This window comes from Gasterosteus aculeatus, chromosome 9 (genome assembly GCF_964276395.1).
Source record: "Gasterosteus aculeatus chromosome 9, fGasAcu3.hap1.1, whole genome shotgun sequence".
Lineage (NCBI taxonomy): Eukaryota > Metazoa > Chordata > Actinopteri > Perciformes > Gasterosteidae > Gasterosteus > Gasterosteus aculeatus.
In genome coordinates this window covers 12,997,686-13,017,292 of record NC_135696.1, presented here as the reverse complement: position 1 = coordinate 13,017,292, position 19,607 = coordinate 12,997,686, and the positions used below count along the sequence as shown (strand labels likewise).

The 19,607-nt window shown below is 43.2% G+C and overlaps 1 protein-coding gene and 1 long non-coding RNA gene across 3 annotated transcripts in view; one reads left to right on the top strand and one right to left on the bottom strand.

Annotated features, from left to right (window-relative positions):
- Positions 1 to 207: 207 nt before the first annotated feature.
- Positions 208 to 2,380, bottom strand: LOC120825808 (uncharacterized). Its single transcript, XR_013468780.1, has 2 exons — positions 2,296 to 2,380; positions 208 to 1,509 (listed from the first exon to the last, which is right to left on the bottom strand). It is a non-coding gene; the product is annotated as an uncharacterized LOC120825808 (long non-coding RNA).
- Positions 2,381 to 4,875: 2,495 nt separating this feature from the next.
- LOC120825536 (E3 ubiquitin-protein ligase SMURF2) overlaps positions 4,876 to 19,607 on the top strand; it is a 41,215-nt gene continuing 26,483 nt past the window's right edge. Inside the window, exons 1-2 of one of the 2 annotated variants that reach the window (XM_040187188.2) lie at positions 5,184 to 5,324; positions 6,388 to 6,546. In XM_040187188.2, coding sequence (XP_040043122.1) covers positions 6,489 to 6,546 — 58 coding nt within the window. In that variant the 5' untranslated portion in view covers positions 5,184 to 5,324; positions 6,388 to 6,488. Of the gene's footprint in view, positions 5,325 to 6,387; positions 6,547 to 19,607 lie in introns of both variants that reach the window. The other variant, XM_040187189.2, reaches the window with a different exon arrangement.

Sequence of the window (19,607 nt, the reverse complement as noted above, 5' to 3'; positions counted from 1 at the left end):
AATAAATTCATTCATTCAGCTGAGAGCTCACAAATAAATAAAATACACCTCCGCTCTCTGTTAAAACTAGACAGAGGATGCATCAATTTCCTCGTGTCACACAGCTCAGAAGTTCAGAAACTTGTTGTTTATACAGAAGGGAGAAAATATGCTCAAAGAGAGACCATGACTGATAAACACTTGTAACAACAGAATCCTGTCTGTGTGTATTCATAATCATTCGTTGAAAGCTTTATTTAAGCAGTAAGGTACGAGAGGCTGTACTTTATCGTCCAGTAATGTAACAGTTCGGGGGGGTGGTAAGCCTGAAGCCATTTATTGAGTGTGACTCCAGTACAGTTTGAACTGTTGCAAAATGGCACCCCAGACAGCACCACCAAAGTGCTGTTGGCCGACATGATATTAAATATGGTCACAGTCTTGACAGAAGCCATGCTCAACAACCTAAGGACCAGAAACATGTCTGAAGTCAAGGACGTGGGTGACACTGTGATGCAAGGCTTCAAAGATGTCCTGGACGTCAAAGGCGAGATCAGGGATCAGAGCTCAGAAATGTTTAGTAGCATGATAAATGAAGAGGTTAGAGTCTGGGGACATCACTCCCCCCACAAGACTCAACCGAATGGTTAATCATGCCGCAAAAATGATAAAAAGGTTTACAGCAAAGCTGAAATTCACAATTTGAGAGCGAAGACAGAGAACCACTTTCAGAGACAGGCTGGTGCCTGACCTGAATGGCACAGATGACGAGTCTCCAGAAACCTCAGACGCAGTTGACAACCACAAGAATGTCCCATCAGGCGGCCAGACTGATACGGAAAGCATTGAATCTCCGGAAGCAGTAATTGTGAGGGAGGTGAATAAGACCATGCTTCCTTTCTTGGACGACATGTCAGACGCTGACTTTCAGAACTTGCATGTCGACAGCTCCTTGGAAACAACTGTTCCTCGGGGAGTTCTCGAAGAACTGCAGGAATCGGAGGGGACAGACAAGAAAACACAAGGACGCAGTGTCAAGGGCTTTTTTACACTGCACTTTAGTAAAACATGGCTAAATCGCATACTGGATCAAATGAAGAGAAAATTCAAGAAGGACTCAGACATGGAATGCAGCCCCGTATTGATGAAACACATAGAGGACATCATCCCCGAGCTGCTGAGATTGGATGATGACGAAGCACAATTTGGAAAACAGAAGTGTATGCCTCCAATGTTGAAGAGAATTCCAAGAAGTAAATCCCTGGTCATCACACGGGGGCTGACCAACGGATGATGGCCAGTTTAACGTCCGCCCATAGCGCATCCTCATCAAATGCTACCATGTACAATGAGATATGGTACAGCGTGTGGAACTTCACGGGGCTTTTGCGGTGGTGGCAGAAAACTCAGGTCGCCCCACTGGCTCAGAGGATGAGAAGTGCTTTAGAAAACAGTTTGACACCGCCCTCAGTTGTCGACCACCAGAGCAGCAGTCCTCTAGAGACTCCTGCAGGACCTGCACAGGACAACCTAGCGAGTGAAAGAGTAAAGGCGGAGATAATCATGGAGACGCTCTTTACAAAGTTATTAATATCCAATATCCTGTCATAAGAAACCTGTCCAAAAGCACAATCACTGCCCCACTGACCTTTCCTCTATAAATCACTTCCCACATTCCACATTCAAACAATTCACATAATTGACTGCCATGAACTGCCATGAACTGCACATGCAGTAGGAAGCACTTGCTGGTGTTTTAAATTATATTACCTACATATAACATTATATATTCTATTAATTATTCTGCTAGTATGATGACAAACATACATGCACAAAGGTGCAGAAAGACATAGATAAGTGTTTGTTCCACTTCTTCCCAATGTACAGAGAATTTAAATACACAAACAAGGACACAATTCAAAGCTGAAAAACAATAGTTTTATTCATATAGGAATCCATGTATTTATGAGATGATTTATTGGTTCAACCTTTCATAATCATGTTCAACCCACAGAGACTGGGCCAAAATATACTGGTAGGCTATGGGAAACATTTGCACTATAGGTTTTCAACAGCAGAGGTCATCATAGAGTTTGCGATGCATTGAATGAATGAACCTTTTCCCGACACAATTGGCTGGAAAGCTTCACTGGTTCAGAAAGCTTCACTTTGCCATCACTACAAAATTGTTTAGTCCTACGTAAACATATGTGAATAAAATGTTTTTAATTACAGTCATCAAATCCCCTTTTACTGTAAATATGCATTTTAACTTTTACATTACAAAACAATGAAACAATGAAATTATCAACTTACGACATTGCTTCTGCAGCATTTACGATGTGGATTGCCATGGATGACGAAAGCACGTTGGGTAATTCTACCATGTTTCTCTAACCACAAACAGGAAACTAACCCCCGGAACTCCTAAGGCATGAAACCATTTCAAAATAAAAGCGTGTACAAAATAAAAGCCTAATGCCTAAAAGGCAGCACACCATGCAATAGCCATCTTTTGACACTATGTTCCCTAAGAGTCTCACTTTGTCTTTAAATACTTCACACTTTTTAGCGGTGAGTTTAACTCCATGTGCCTGATAACGGCGCAGCACCTTTCTCAAATCTTGAAGATTTGCTGTGGACAAGATTGTCATTCAAGTATGTCTGCGATGTTTCATCTCTGAGACCTGTCAGGCATTCCTCTCTCCTCCAGGAAACCCTGATGATAAGCCTTGCCCTGGTCCAGCGCAGAGAACCATGCACTCCCACTGAGGCTATTTAGCATGTCTTGTACTCGGGGATAGGGTGACAATCAGGAATGGATTTTTGATTCAGCTCTCTGTATTCCACGCACAGACGCAAACTACCATCCTTCTTGCACACACAGACGAGGAGTGAGGAGGTGAGGAGTATGGGGACCGGGATTTCTTAATCCATTCTCTGTTCAGTAGGTCCTCCAGATACTCTTTCACCTCCTTGTGAAGCGGCTTGGGTACAGAGATGTAGGTCCGTCTCACAGGAGTCGTGTCACTCAATCTGATTTTCAACTGCAGAGATGAGATGCACCCAACATCATTATCGTCTTTTTAAAATGTAGCACATTCTTCCCTTAGCATTTGTTTCACATTTTCCTGCTGGTCTGCAGTCAAGTGATCTACCGGCACTGGAGGGTCCCACAAACCTTGTTCGACAGTGTTCCTATTACGAGCTGTACTGACTTTAGGATCACTCGCACTAGCTTTGGTTTCACTGCCGGCAGTACTGACTGTGGGATCCTTGGCCTGAACTGGTCTTATATCCACTGGATACGTCGCTTTTACCTGTTGCAGTTGTCCCAGCACTATATGTGGGTTGAGAGTAATGGCATGGTCGCTTTCATTGGAGACAGGGATAGCTATTCTGGATAAATTTCCTTTCTGCAGGCAGATGACAGTTTCTGTGATGCTCAACCCCTCTGGCCGCTTTGGGATGTCTTCCGGTTCAAAAAGTACTTCCTGTTTTATGGATAGGGGACCTGTCCTAACACTACACTTCACCTCTCTGGTCTACCCTGCTGGGATCACTGTCCTCCCGACTTTCACCACCCCTTCCTGGTCATTCTGGTCGCGGCCCTGCACCAGATGAATCAACACATCTGCTTTTTTACAGTCTATGGAGAAAGCTTCTCTTACCACTGTAGGTGTCGTTTCCGGATGCTACTCCATTCCACTCATCACCAGATGCTCGATTACATTGTAGCCAATGATCGGTGGGTCTGCTACTCCTGGCTCGTTAGAGACCAGCACTGGGACGAGTAACTCTGTCTGTGGACCCCTGCTCGATGCCAGCTGGAACGTCAACTCGACCCAGCCAGCAAAAGGGATAGGTGTTTGATTAGCAGCTTTGCCGACAAGCGTCTCATGCTCACCCAGCAGTTCACTCATGCTCCGTAGCGCTATCTGTGGGAGACAGGACTTCCTCCACTCTTCGTTGATAATTGTGACCTGTGACCCAGTGTCTCAAAGTGCTTGTGTTGCTACACCTTCAAAGAAACAGTCCACAATACACTTTTTCCCAATAAGGGCCTCAAAATAAAAGCCTCAATGATTATCTGTACCTTAACCATTTCATTGAAATACATATTGCTCTTTCAAATACCACTACAACCTAAGAATATTACTAGTACTTCTAGTAGTACTACAACTGATACTTCTACTACCATACTACTAGTATTTCTACTGCTATTAATACTACAACTACTACTAATGTTATTGCAAATACTACTATGGCTAATAGTATTAGTATTGCAGCTGTTTCTACTGCTATTGATACTAAACCGACTTCTACTGTTAGTACTACTAATACCACAATTACAACTATAACTAATACTACTATTAATATTAATACAAACAATTTAAAACCTCCTTTTATTCATCTCAGCTTTTGTTATTTCTGTATTTTTTAGAAATTCTATTGAAATTCAGCTTCCCCACTTCCTGTATTTTCAGCAGTTCTTTAAAATAATTTCAGCTTTTCTTATGCCTGTATTAACAGCAATGTTTTAATATTCATTTCTGTATTTCTTTTGCAATATTTCACATTTATTTCAGCTGTTTTCATTTCCTATTTTTCAGCAAATCTATTGAAATTCCATGCAGCTTCTCCCATTTCTGTATTTTCAGCAATTTCAAATTAATTTCTCGATTTTCTAAAATCTGTAATTTCAGCAAATGTATTCTTTCCCTTAAACTCTCTGTAATTTCAGCTATTTTTTCAAATTAATTTCAGCTTTTTGCATTCCAACGCATTTTCAACAGAACATGCATTTTCTAGTCATTACTAACTAGCCCGTTTATGTCGAATACAAACCATGTCAAGGTATCCAGATTAATGCCGGATAAAAAAGTTGTACCGGATGTGCGCGTGCTCGCATTAGCTCGGTCTTCACCGTCACCGCGACAAACTAACTTCAGTTAAAGCAGCGCGGAGAGAGCAGACGCCTGTCTGGATGGAGGGCAAACTGTCTAGCTGATTTGTATCAATACCCGCGGGCTCAACTTTAAAGGACTTATTTAAAAATTGCGCGTTGCCGGGTTTTTTTCAAGGAAAAGGTGTCTCACGTAAGCGTGATATTCCAGCGACGATGATACCATTATGTTCCACACACAGTCTGTGTGATTTGCTATGGTGATACTACGAGCTACCCGCAGCTAGCAGAGGGATTGTTTTTGGAAATACATCTTCGAGTACCGTACGCCGACACATGAATTAGACGCTTTTTGTACATTTTCATCAAGCTGGAACACAAAGGGGAATGTCTAGTCAAGGAGTTAGGAGGAATGGCCCGGTGAAGCTGCGGTTGACAGGTAAGCAGATATAAACTCTCCTGCGCCGTTGGGCAGCGATAGTTAGCCTGCTAGCCGACCGGGCTAACATCTGCTCAGGGTCCTACCGAACATGTGTCTTGTGTGGTATACACACATTCATCTGGTCACATTTTTTGGTTTATTAATCTCATTTAATGACTTGCTTTCTTCCATAATGTAACGTTAACTCGCCATTTCCTGCTTAAGCAGCCTTGAGAGAGCGGCAATGAGCCCGGCTCGTTAGCAAACATTAGCCGTCACAGCGACGCTATTAATGTTGCGTTTAACTAGCTGGCTGACTTAACGTCAACGTTCCTTGGCATCTTTGCTAATGCTTTTCTCTCAAAAGTTAGCTTAGATTACATACCGAACACCCGTGTGTCTGTGATTGGGTCCATCTATCACTTTAGTCCTTCACTGCTATTTATAGGGGTATATTTAACTCTTATTTTTATCTGTATCGTCATTGACCGAAGACCTACACGATTAGGACTGGTCCTGTTGTGTGGTCATGTTACGTTGGGATTTTCGCAGGTAGGAAACCTACTGTGTAACTGGCTTCATAGCTGGGCTTTAGTGAATGTGAAATCACAAATGACCATGGTTTTAAAACAGCCGACATCTTATCTGGCATCCCATTGCCATTCTCGTATTCTCAGGGGATAAATCTACTGCTATACTTCGTGGCACACCCATTATTTTCGGTATAGATATTTTGGAAGAAGGCCCATGCTGAAGCTCGGAGAAGCTGTGGCCCTCCAGGAGCAAGATGGCCTTTTGTGCATGAATACATATGTGCAGGGGCCAGATTTCCACCAGGCACCCACCCCAATCAGCCAAATGATGCATCGTGTTCAGGTATAACTGCCCAACTAAAAGACTCTTATTTCAAAGTTTGTCTATTTATCGATCACTGCTAGTGTTTTATATTCTTTTAAAATGTAAGCAGTACATAACCATTTTTAATTCACACTGCATTCAATAGCAGGTTTTCTATCCGGGTATTTTTGCTAATGTCATTATGTGAATGGTGGTGAACAGGTTTATTACCCTGGAATTGTAGAAATGGAGAAATGAGCGGAGAAATGAGCTCTCAAAGCTCAAAAACACCACCCCGATTGCCAGCTGAGGGTCCCCCCTCCTCCACATGGGGAATGGTTTTAAATGGGCCGCAGCGGTTCTCAGACGGAATCCCAGGAATGTGAAACCTCAGGGAGGAAATGTGAGTCTTTCCCGATTGTAGACACATCCTCCGTCTGTCCTTTTGCAAGAGAGAAAGGGAAAGTGTGTGTGTGTGTGTGTGGACTTCATTTGCTCTGCAGTCTCTTTTACAGTTTGCATGTTCCTTCTTCTCTGTCAGGGAGAATTCCAATTGGCTAAACCAAAAGCTTGAATCTACGGAAATCTATTTAGCAATAGTTCAATGTAAGGAGGTAAGCGGGTGAAGATGAGAACTGTTAACTGTTGTGCTTCATTAATGGGTTTCTAAGAGTTTTCTGGCTTCTGCTCGTGGACGTTTATTTGATAAGGAATATAAAATATTGGCAAGGGGTCCGCAAGCCTCAGCATTTAGAATGACAACAAAGCGCAGACTGATATGATTAACCTATTGAATACAAAGTATGAACCTGTTGTGCTGGTTGGTTACTTGTGGGATTATAATTTGAATGTGTCTGAAAAACAGTTTTGTAGCCCCATTGATTCTCTCCAACCTTTTCTATTTATTCACGTAGCTACAGGTCTGTCCAGAAACACGGCCAAGGCTAATCCCTGTAATGTCATTAATGAAGCTTAAATCGATATCCAGAAGGAGAAACTAAAGCCCAACACTCTATTTGCATTCTGCTATTTCAGTCACAAGTGCCTCCTGCATTGTATTTCCAATTTCCCCAGGTGCAGTCTAGTTTTATTTAATATTTATATAGCTGTACCACATTTATACATGCTTTCTACACCTATATTCCCTTTTGATCCTGCCGTGTTCTTCACTGTGATATGCAATTAGACCGACTTTGTTCTAGAAATATCTCCTTCGCTGAAGTTCGTAGATACGAGTCAGCGGACTTTAAAGTGTGCTGCAGTTTGTTTGCCACCCTCACTGGGACCCCCTTTCGCCGAGGCAGTGGATTATAATTTGCATAGAGTGCGTTTACACACCCACTGCCTGGTTTTCACCAAATTCATCCCCATCTAACTTCTCAGAAAGGCGTCTTCGCAGCTCCTCCTTGTGTCTGGAACATGCATCTGGGACAGCTACTCTTTGATGTTTAAATTAATAATGAAAACAACCCACCATTGCTTGCGTTTGGTCTTTGGCGGTATGTCGTCGGGTCTCTCCCAGAGCTTGCGCTGCCAAGTTTGTAAAAGCAAGCAATGTTAGATTTCGAAAGCTGTTATTCCTGACTGCAGGGAACCATGCACCGGTTGGTTTTCCCCTTGGTCTCAGGTGCATGATCTACTGGATTGATACAGGAACGGGGTGTATTTCTCTTGTCTTCCCTCACTGAATGGAATATGGAGCTTCTCAAAGTGAAGAGACGTACAAGGGGAGGATTCCTTCTCTGCCTCACTGCTTCTATCTGGCTCACAGATGGTCATAATATTTCTGCTGGCCTCCCCGTTAGATGTTAATGGAAGCTGATTACAGAGATGGTCACATTTAATCAACACATTGTCAGCCGCTGGTAGGGAAGGGCCTTTGGACTATGCATGTGCTGCTGGTGTAGTTTATTAGAGTTTTGACAGTTTGAATGGACACCAGAGTTGGGGATCGTGATTCATCCGCGCTCAATGGAAGTGAGTCATTCTGTGACGTGTTTGTGGTGCTGCGCCCTGTTTTACGTATCCCTGGCACCCAGTCCAGCAGAAAGCATAGTTTGACATAAACTATGAGGAAATCAATAAGTACTGCTCAAAAATACTTATTCCTGCAGAAATTGGCTCTAATATACCAAGCTTTTCCTAAGGTTTTACCCAAATTCGTCCAGCCTATATTTGTGTGTGTGTGTGTGTGTGTGTGTTACACTACTGATGTAGTGTTTGTGTCATCATGGTGAAATGTGGGTCCTATGAGATTGTTACTTCACCTATCAGGACTACCTAAGGACTGCCGTAGCACGTCGCGTTTGACTTGATTGGCCGGCATTAAACTTCCTTTGATGGGATTATAAACATGCGCTGATGCTGGTGATGCCTACACAATGTTTTGCAGCCCTAAATAGGTCTGGCCCAAGAAAAACGCTTTCACACTGCCAATATGCAGTTTATAACAGCCTCAATTTAAATGTTTAAACGCCTAAAGGATGTTAGTCTATGCACATTTCAGACAGAAGGGAGTGGTAGACGCTTTAATAAAGTGTAAACTGGTCTTAGTTTATGGGATGCATGCCTCTGTGTGACAGCGCTCGGTCGGCGGGATGAGAAATAAGGCCAGTTAATGACTGCGTCGAGTCGTCTGGCTGTGAAGGCTGTATTATGCTGCTGTGTAAATATTTGGAAGCAAGAGAAGATGCTCTTGTGTCTCAATGGCTGCTCGGTCCTGCCTCCAGCGTTCGGGGTCACTGTGTTGTGGTTAGGTTTTGTAGTTCAGCGTAGAGCTCCATACCCAAACTTCCTCCCGCTCTGTTTAGTCTACGTCACTCGCGTGTACTTCAATTGACTAAACACGCGCACGCGACGCAGGTTCTGTACCCTCTTTCAGCGTTCATGTGGCTCTTTTCATCATATGCGAGCATTTATACTCACGTTGTCATGCAGCGGTTGCAGCTGTATTTATGCTTTCTGATATCAGTACATCCGAAAGGAAAATACAGAGGTTAACAGTTTTCAGATGCAGCGGACCACACAAACTGATGTTGCACATTGGGCTCACTTTGTAGTGGAGACATGCAAAATTCTCTCTCCTTGCTTTGTTAATCTTAAATGTTTATATTTTAGTTGTTGAAATGCACAGCCCTCTGCGTGCGGTGAGACATTTCGAAACATAGCCTTTTATTGAAAACGTAACTTTTTGTAGACTTTGACTTGTGCGAAATGTGATGTCCTTGCTGTGTGTTTACCGATGATCCTGCCGAGCACCTTTCTCCCTCACTTGCTTTACTGCTGAATGCTGCTGCATATGACAGACACGTTTCAGGGAATGTGGATGGTAAATGACAGGATGGTAATGTTTGTTTGTGGTTAAGGCACCTTTGGTTGTGAGATTCCCTTAGCCAGCATCTTACTTTGTAAAATGCATTGGTGCAGGCAGCAGTAAATATCAGCTTTTGCTTATTTCCATCTTGCTCTATAATCTGCTGACAATGAGCCAGTCAATGTATCTGCCATCAAACATATGGCTCATCTGGCTGTCTGGATACTGTGATAGTGGCAGTTTTCTCCTTTCATCTCGGTTTACTACAATGTGGAGTTTATACTTTTGTCTCAGTAAGATAACCTAAACTCACTTTACATTTAATGTTTGATGAGCATCTTTTTTTATCAACAAATGGGAATGAATTATAAAATGTTTTATACGGACCCTGAAAGTGTAAACAATAACTGATCATATAATACATATAATCAAATCCCTCTTCCCTTTCCCTGTTGTTCTTCAAATTACCTTCTAAAATGAAGCGATGTGTCTTTGGGGGGGTTTGGCATTGCTAATAGCCCATAATGCAAGTGAAAAGGGAACACCGAGCTCAGCAGAGTTTGTGGTCTTCTCCGTTTCTCCCCCTTGCTTGTATTTCATGCAGTGGGGGAACACCTGGGTCTCTGGTGGGTTGACTTATACGCTCATTGATTCATTTGTTTTTAGTTGACGTGTCGATTTCCCTGCTAGGTTTAGCCCATTCTACACGACCACAGCATCAGACACACGGGGCATTGGTCCAAAGGTATTTTGGCGGTGTGCAGCCGGTCAACCCTCCATTTAACTACTTGATATCTGATCGGGCCGAAAATGATTTGTTTTGTAACATTACCGTCAAAGATGCCGCAGTCCATCTGGCGTATCATTTCTCAGGCCGCGTCCGTGTCGCTCCACGCAGCAGAACTTGGCATGTGAGGAGAGGCTGTGACTCAGTAATGAAATGTCGCAGGGCACTGCCAGCCTCATAACTCAGCTTTACTGTGCTCCGCTCATGACCTGCGTTTTACCACTCGACACACAGGAAGCGTACACGCTGTACCAAAACCGTTTCTGCGCATGATATTTCACTGTAAACTGGCCATAGGAAAAACTTCAGTTATTGCTTTACCGCGACAGACAAATACATTGAATACAAATTACATTTGTATATGGAATGCATTTCTATTGGAATATGTTGGCATCATATCTACTACATCATATAGCCCATGAATTTGTCTCTTCTTCAAAAATAATTTAACAACTTCTTAGACTTGGGTTGCTTCAGTCAGCCCTTCAGCTTTATCTGCTTTTCAGATTACATTTGAACTTGGTGGCATCAGTGTACTTCTGAGAAGGAAAATGGAAAGACTGTACACCTCACTGTTGCATAACAGCCTGACGCTGGAAAGGTGGTCTTCAATATGCAGAATACATTAAACTTTCCAAGTGCTCCAGGAGGTTTTTCCTGCAGAATATGGCAAAGAAATATTGCCTTTTTCTTTTCATGGGCCAAAAGCATTATACCTTTCACAGCCTCTCAGAAAAATGGGAGGCTAAACACTAAAGTCGTATAAAATTATACATGTACATGTGAAAAGGCAGGTAGTTGTTTGACAAATGTGAGTTTATTTTTAGTTTTTCTGCGGTGTTTCTCCTGCACTTCGCTGCAACCTGCCTACTGACGGAGTCCTGTACATTTCTCTTTTAGTCTCTTGCTCTTTCTTGAACAGGATGTATCTCATCTCGCCGTCATGTCTCTCTCTCTCTCTCTCTCACCACCCCAAACTCACCCCCGGATCTAGACCAGACAGCTGACAGACGAGTCCGCTGGTGTGGCTCCACTTTGGTGTATTTGTTTGGTTTTCTTTATCTGTTCAACTTGTGATGTGCACACAAACACACTTCCCGTAGCGGGCCCTCACCACAGTGCAGTACTTGGTTGTCAGCGTTTGTTTTTAAAGAACTTGTCGGCAATAGGTCGTATTGAACTCCCTGACAACGCGTGATGCCGAACAATTAGATTATTGATGCAGATCTTCGTGCTGTGTTTGGCAGGGACTGAAATACACAAGAGACTGACATATTTTCACAATGTCAGCCTGTGGGAATCAACAGATGCCTCTGAACAGATTCAGAGTCCGTATGCTTTTCTAGAGTCAAGGGTAGAAATGAGTCGTTCAATGCAGAAATTGTCCCTTTTTTCCTCAGGTTTACGCTCAAAGTAGTTGAGGGACGCAGAGATAACTAACTGATTTATTATGCATCACCCAGGTCTCCTTTCTATCGTCTCTTTGACGCTTTTATTTTTCCTGACATTTCTCGTTCTTTTTATTCCTTTTTAAGTGTCCCCATCTGCTCTTCCATCACTGCACTTCTCCTCCTTTGTCTCTTTTCCTCTTCTTCGTGCTCTCCAGATCTCCACCTCCCGAGTACAACCTCAAACTACTGTTTTCCACTTCATAATCCTGGTCAACCCCTGTCCTCTCTTGTTCTCTTGTTTCTATCGGCTAGTTGTCCTCCATTTAATGTAATTTGTTAACTATTTGTTAATTTGAAACCTATCGATATGGCAGGTAATGGGCCAAGCTGATTCTGACTCAAAAATCTCAAACACCAACCATGTTGACACATTGTTGGCGTACCTCATTAGTCATATGGACAAAACTTTGACTTTATAATAATCATATTACACCTGACTGTCTCTGCATCGAGCGTCAGCTTCCTGTATGCATATTTCATTTACTTTGTGACTCAGTCGTCAGATGAGCTTGAAGCCCTCCGGCTTATTTCGTCCTCCTTAATTCTTTTTATTTCATTATCCCTCTCTCCATCCTTTTCCTCTCTGCTCCATGTCACCATTCTTTTTTCGGTTCCTACCATCAAAGCTCACCATCTGTTAATTATGTGGCAGCTTACCTTCATCATAACGTTTTGAAAGGTTATTACCTGTGTTTACCTCCTCCATTTCTTCTTTTAATATAGTATTTGTTAAAGGCCGACAAAAGGCGTCCCCCATATTTCACAAATGCATAGATGATGCTTGATGGCGAAATGTCTCTAGATGTTGCAAAGCATTAAAACAACAAATGGGATAGAACAAGAGACATCCAAACACGGGGATATCACAGATTTTAAATGTGACCACTATCTTCTACCCAACTATCTCCAGTCTACTTTGCTTATTTTTGTATCCCTCCTCTCATCCCCCCCCCTTCTCTTTCCGTCATCCCTGCTACTCCTCACTCAGTGTTTCCACTGTTGCCACAATGTCATCACCATCAAAATTCCCTCGTCCAAATTAACTTCTTTTCTTTCCCCGCTCTCCCATACCCCCCCCCCCCCCCTCCCTCCTCCTCCTCGACTGTCTACATTCCTCCGATTTGTGACACTGGATAGACCCCTCTCCTCACATTCTTCCCTCCCTTCTCCTCCATTCCGCCGTAGATGCCTCCAGATGAACATTTTGTCCTTACCTTCTCACCCCTCTCGAAACCCAAACCTCCTCCCCCGTGTAGTGACTACGTTCCACTCCAGACTCCAGATTGTTGGCGTCTCCTGGGGCAGCGGAGAGGAAGGGGAGTGTCAGCTGTAGACGGCTGGCCTCTCCAATGAATGACACAATTGGCATCCTGAGCATTCACTGGGCTAGATGATGGCTGAGAGCGGGATGTTGGGAAATGCAGTAATGGCTTTCTAGAGGAAGTGCAATTTAAAATAGATCCTCATTTAGGCAACATTGCCCAGTTTTGGATACCTACCATAACTGCTAATTCATCCCACATAATCGTTCATTCCTCTGCCGTGTGTACTTCAGTGCTGTCGTATGACGTTGGCCACATGGGATCATTTCTTCAACATTTTCTAGTGAGTGAGGGAGCGATCCCGCCAGGGAGGCGTGAGGACGGGAAAAGGAAGTGTTTTGTTAGACCGTTGAACAATGCTGTGAATGAGACAGCATGGGGCTGAAGCAAGAGTCATAACAGGAGCCAAGGCCAAGGATGTGGGCCTTCCATTTCAAAGCTGACTGACACTAATGAGTCAGGGGACCACAGTGGGTGTGCTATGTGTTTTTTATTTTTCTTTACTCCAAAATCAGTTGGCGTCTCAAAATCCGGAAAGTCTCACGGTTTGCCTATTGATATCTGAATATTTTTATGTTAGAGATTGTAAGATAATTTGTTTTATACAAAAACGGCCTCACTCTCAGAGCATGCCACAACCCCAAGTCTATTAGTTTGCTTATTTTTAAAATGTTGCAACCTTCTCGTGAAACGAGTGCCGCTGTGTGTGTCGCTAATAATTGCTAACACTTCACATTTCATGGAGTAATGTTGTGTTGGTGAAAGACCGGTAGAGCATGAAAATAATCTCATAATTCCAGGATCCTAATTTTAACGTATCTAAGGATTTATATTGGGACACTTCCTGACTGGTCTTTAGATTCAACTGGTTGTTTTGCCAAAAAGGATGCACACATACATTTGCTAAATCTCATTTATCGTTTTAAAGACACTAATCAAGGCAACCACTTGAACCAAGCCCACCAGCTGAATGCTGCTGCAGCACGGGTTTACTTTCCCGTCCTCGTAGCGCCGTCAGAGAAATACTTGAACAACCGGACCACAGAATGGGGACACTTGAATGGAGTTGTCAGTGCGCAATCACGCGGCTGTCTACTGGAGCTACTGACCGCAAACCCGTTTGGTGTGTCGGGCCGAGTGGCCCGGCTCTGTGGTTTGATAATGTCAGCGAAGTGTAGGAGGCTAGAGGCATACTGGCGGTCCAGCGCAACTCATACACTATTGTGAACTTGAATACAACCCATGTCCTTTTTTGTATTGTCATCCCCCTTTTCTTCACAAATAAAAAGATTACGACTTATTTTATGAAGTATGATGAATGTACAGCGCTAGGACCTTCAGGCCATTTGAGAAGCTCCTTTATGCATTAATACCATTAACCATTGTCACACTGATATCTTTTCCTATATATTATACATTTTGCTATTAATAAAAATAAAAGTACTGTTTGTCGTATAATATCAATTTGATTTTACCCAGCAAATTCACACTTCTCCCCGCATTCAACTGTTATTCAGAGTGAATAATACCACGACGAATGACCTCCATGATTCAAACCGCCCAGAAATGGGTGTTTTTATAAGTGTGCTTCGGGATAGCGTTCACAGCAGCATTTATTCTCGTTAAACTGTTTTGTTTTGGCAGTAATGCTGCACCAAGTATCAAGCTAAATGACCTGATCCGTCAAACTGATGCAGTTTTCAAAGAACGCTCCCTCTTTGGGTTGAAAGGAGTTGAACAAGTGGCCTCTTCCCTTTCACACTGAGCGAGGTGTGAATCATCCATTACAAATGGAGACTCCCTTGAGGAAACAGCCGGCACCCCTTCCTCTGACTGTTTAAGACCTTTCACCTTTCAGCCACAACTAATGCTAACCGTTAGCCTGACCTATGTGTTCAGATAGACAAAGACCCCACCCGTCCAACAGCCTCGCCTTTGTGGTCTGGACTCATTATGCATGTTTTTGTGTATTTTGTATATTTTGTAAGGGCCTTGCTTTTTTGGAATACATGATGTAATTATTGTACATTATTTATGTATATTAAAATGTTACATTGGTTTTGCTGAAGTATAGATCCCATTTTATAGGGATATTTAATTCCACAAATTTCAATTAAATCATATTCAAAATTGCGCTATGCCTGACTGGGACGGGGCAGTCCACAGGCGACCTGACTTCTGCACAAAATAGAAGGTAAGGACTGAAGCAATTTAAAGGCTCAGACGATTGTCCACCGCTATAAACAGCATCTGGGGAGTCGGGCGTACTGGTATCAACACAAGGGCTCTAGTGCCCATACTTCTCCGCTTCACAGTCCAAAGTGGGAGAGGCCCAGACACCGTTGTCATGACTGCCAGCCATTCAGAGCTTGGTGCAATGGCACAATTGATTATGTGAGGGGGGGTATTCCAACCCTCACCTAATATTCTAATTCTTTTTCAGGGAATCCGACAGAATCGTCTCTTAAGAGGCAAAAGGGCAATCGTGATTGTTACATCTTTAAAAGCGTAATTTAACGATTGGTCATTCGCCTCAAACCTTTTTTTATTCATATTTAAGAGCATGTCACAAATTGTTTTCTCTTCTTTCAATGTCTTTTAAAGGCTGGTTCAGCGCTTAAATGCTTCTCTTACGGATGGGAAAGTATGGTTGACCTCTGAAGCCTCAAAGAAGGATGTATTGTCTGGATCAATCTCCTCTAGCAACCAGACAGTGGTAAAGGCATTATCACAGCACGCTACTTGCTTAGATGGATGGGCTTGTGTTTTAGTGTGACAGTTTGATTCATGGCTTGTTTCACATTGTGGAATAGGGTGGCTCACCTACAAATGGTCCCAAAGCAGCAGCAGCTGTTTCAAGTCTTTGGATGAACAATGGTGCAGAGTTGACCCCTTTTTGACCCGTTAACGACTGTTACAGCTTGGTTATAAGAGGAGTGCAGCTCTGGGTGGTCAATGACTGAATCTGCATTATTTAGTGAACAATTCAAATTCAAGTTGCCGCCTCTTTAGCTTTGGTGCTGTTGCCTATTTCCCCAGGAAACAGAACATTCGAGACGTTAACCGTTGTAAAAAACCCTTTAGTAGGGGTCTTCAAACGTTAAAAACGTTTTTGAAAAGCAAGGGTTCTGAAATACAAAATTACTCCTGTACTAACTTAAAGAAAATTATATATATGTTGTATCACATCAACACCAGATATGTGTTTTAGAGTTCATCTGGCTTTATTAAAGTTAAATGAATTGCTATTGTCATTAATGTCTTGGTGGCATTTGCTGGGGGGAAGATCAACCTCCGTCTGCAGTCTGCTATACAGTTGTGAGCTACACGCATAATGTGAGTGTAACCCAGGATAAAACAATTCATTGTGACTCTGATGTCTTATTAATAGGTCCGAAATGACTCTAAACCGATTTAGACCCCATGCAGACGGACTCTAGTTTGCCTGAACCCGGTGAACCCCGTCGTGCAGACGAACGCACTGTATCCGCACTGTATCCGCACTCCCTCGAATTGGGGGCCCAAAGTGAGTAAACTCGAAATCCGATTGCTGTTGGTGTTCGTCTGCACGCTATCCGCATACCTAATCGGATTGCCCCACGTGATTGCATGCATCCAACCCTGTCATCATCTTCTGTGGAGTTTTCGTTTGTATACGGCGCGCATGTCTCATACGCATGCTCCTGTCTTCTCCTTTCGTTTTCTTCAGTTGTCTGTAGCACCTTAAAGCGCCACCAACAGGCGTGGGGGATGGACTACAGTGGGGTCAATCGGATTCACTGGGTTCATGTGCACGCGATTTAAAAAGTGGGTAGGTGTGAAAAATGAACCCGGGTTCAGGCAAACTAGAGTCCGTCTGCATGGGGTCTTAGCTCACAGTAGGCCTGTCGGAGTACTTCGTGACGTTAACATGACGGTCGTCTTATCTGTGTGGTTGTTCACCGGACAGACTCCTCTCTTACTGATGAAGTGAACGTTTAGCGCTGGGTTTGATGCTCCCAGGGACCAGGCTTCCTGATGGTTTTGCTGATTCCCAGTTGACCTAGCTTTCCGTGTTCGGGTCTGAATGAGTCTGGTCCTCTGCCAGCTCCGGGCCACCGTGGCCTGCCTGCTCACGTGGCAGCTATTCAACTGCTGGATCCTTGCAGGGCGCATGAATGATATTTGAGTCCCTATTGATGCAGGAGTCCACAGTTGCAGAGTCTGCAAAGGCCCAGATTATTAACTTATCTAGGCACATTTGTCTAAATCCTTTTGTAGGACTCCTGTAAAATGACATTTCTCAGTCTGCCTTTTGATGTATTTCCTTTTAACTTTATTTGCATTCTGTGATTACACTTTGCTATAGTAGTTGTTGATGGCAATGGTTTTTCTATAGTGAGCCAGTGCTGCTGAATTGCCTGAGGTTCAACGAAACGAGCCAAGGAGCCTTTTATAGAAGAGGCTTTCTCTGGATCACCGGGATTGAAAGTTGATAATGCAGCTCTGCGGCATTAAAGACACTGAACTCTTGAACACTAATGCATACACAACTCCAGAGGTTTTCCTCTGCATCTTACTGTTTCGTACATTCATGGTACTCGCATGTGTCTTCTGACTTTTTTGATGCGAGATGGCTTGTTGCTGCACTTATTACCAATGAGTCAATCACCTACCTTGTTGAAACCTGGAGTAATAGTTGTATCCCCCCCCACACAGCTGTCATTATTCAGTCTTCGTCATTGCCAGTGGTGAAAGGCCATTGATGACGAGTGGGGCTTTTTCCCCCTCTGTGGGGCTCTGTGGCAATCGTGGCTGGGATCCCGGAGCAGTGTGCAGGTTAAGAGCCAGGTCGACATTATTGCTCAACACACCCATTAGCTACTTGCAAGTATTGTTTCCTCTAAACTTTACAAATCGCTGAATGTCACACAACATGGTGCAGGACTTTTATGGAGTAGTTTAGTAGCCCGGGAATAAATTCGGCAACATTGCAAATGTTTTACGAGAAAGGAAGTTCACTCTACACGCTTGTTAGACCTCATGGATAAACACACTACATTTCTGGGACACTAAATTTGAACATAACTTGTGTGTGTTTACAAGGGCCTCTTTTTAAATAACATGTCCAAACCAATACACAAAGTGCCATTTGTCACTAAGCTGCTATTATCCTGGATTACAAGTGAACAAAATAGGCTCATATCTTTATGGCAAGAGTTATGGCCTAACATGATGACCCATTTTAACTGATCAGGCTGATTCTTTTTAAACATATTTTTTAGTTGGAATCTTTGTTCACAAATGTTCTGGCAAGCTTTCAGGTCTCTGTCTCTCCTGTTTGTCTTGTCTCTCGTCACCACTGTCCATTTTGTCCATCAGGAGGCTTTTCTGGCGGCCTCTGATTTGGCCTGTGCCCATACTGTCGGCTTTGGCAGTGTAATTTCCCTTTGACAAGTTGATGGTTCATCCAGAAGGCCCAGTCAGTGTAATTTGGTTTGTGTTGAGATCGTCTGTTCCCATGTTGTGATTCTGTCTCATTTTGTCTTGGCTGTGTCATTCTGGTCACAGTCAGGGTCTCCACATTGAACTGGTTTATTGCAAGGTTGGTTTACGAGGCCATTCCGAAGCTTTTTTGAAAGTGGTGGTTGTTTCTTATCCGTGGCAGGTTCACATGCCCATAATGCACATAATGTCTCTAGCACAGCAGTGTTAATGCAATAAATGTCTGTGCTCGTATCAACATCTGAAATGGTCAAACATTCAAACTGCAAAGTTCTGTACATTTAAGCAAGATTATGTATTTATAGTGCATGTATCTTATTCCCTAAATGAAGCTTCAGTGTGTGCAATGTCGGCCGCTGTAAATACAGCCGCATCTAAGTAGCACTACAGGTTTTACTGGTTTTACATGTCAGAAAATTTCAGGTTTACCTGCATTTGTGGATGTTCCTGCCTATTACCATGAATAGTGAATAAAGAAAAGGGGGATGAATTCCTGATTCCTATAGAGAAGTGAAGATTCTTTTCGTGCTCACGGTTTTATTATCTTGATTGTGTTGGTTCTCTCTGCTATGGCTATTTTTAACCAGGGCCTACTTCGTCTTTTGATGATTATAAAGTAATACAAAGACAAGATAAGACAAAGCATGTGCCCCTCAAACACTCAAAGAAAGAGTTTAAAATTATTATTTTTTTAAAAACTTACTTTGTTGACCTCCTGTTGTCTGTGATGCAACCCCCCATGGAGTGGCTCCGTGAAGGAAAAAGTGCTCCTCTATTATTGTCTGAGAGGGAAATGTGCGGAGGGAGATGGGAGATGTGCGGAGGGAGATGGGAGATGGGAGATGTGCGAAGGGAGATGGGAGATGTGCGGAGGGAGGAGGGAGATGGGAGAGGTGGACTATGAGCTGGTTAAGGGTGAAATAGCTGTTTGGGTGCGTCCAGAGTTTCCTATCAAAGGGAAACATTTTATTTTGGGAAAACTACTTGGCTGGTAGCAAAGTTTGGACTGTCACTCCTCCACCACCAGTTCCTAAAGATTCTCCGGTTTGTTCTGCGTACGGCGAGGGCTCTGGAGTGTTGCTGGAGGTAGTTTCGTCCTGCGTGTTT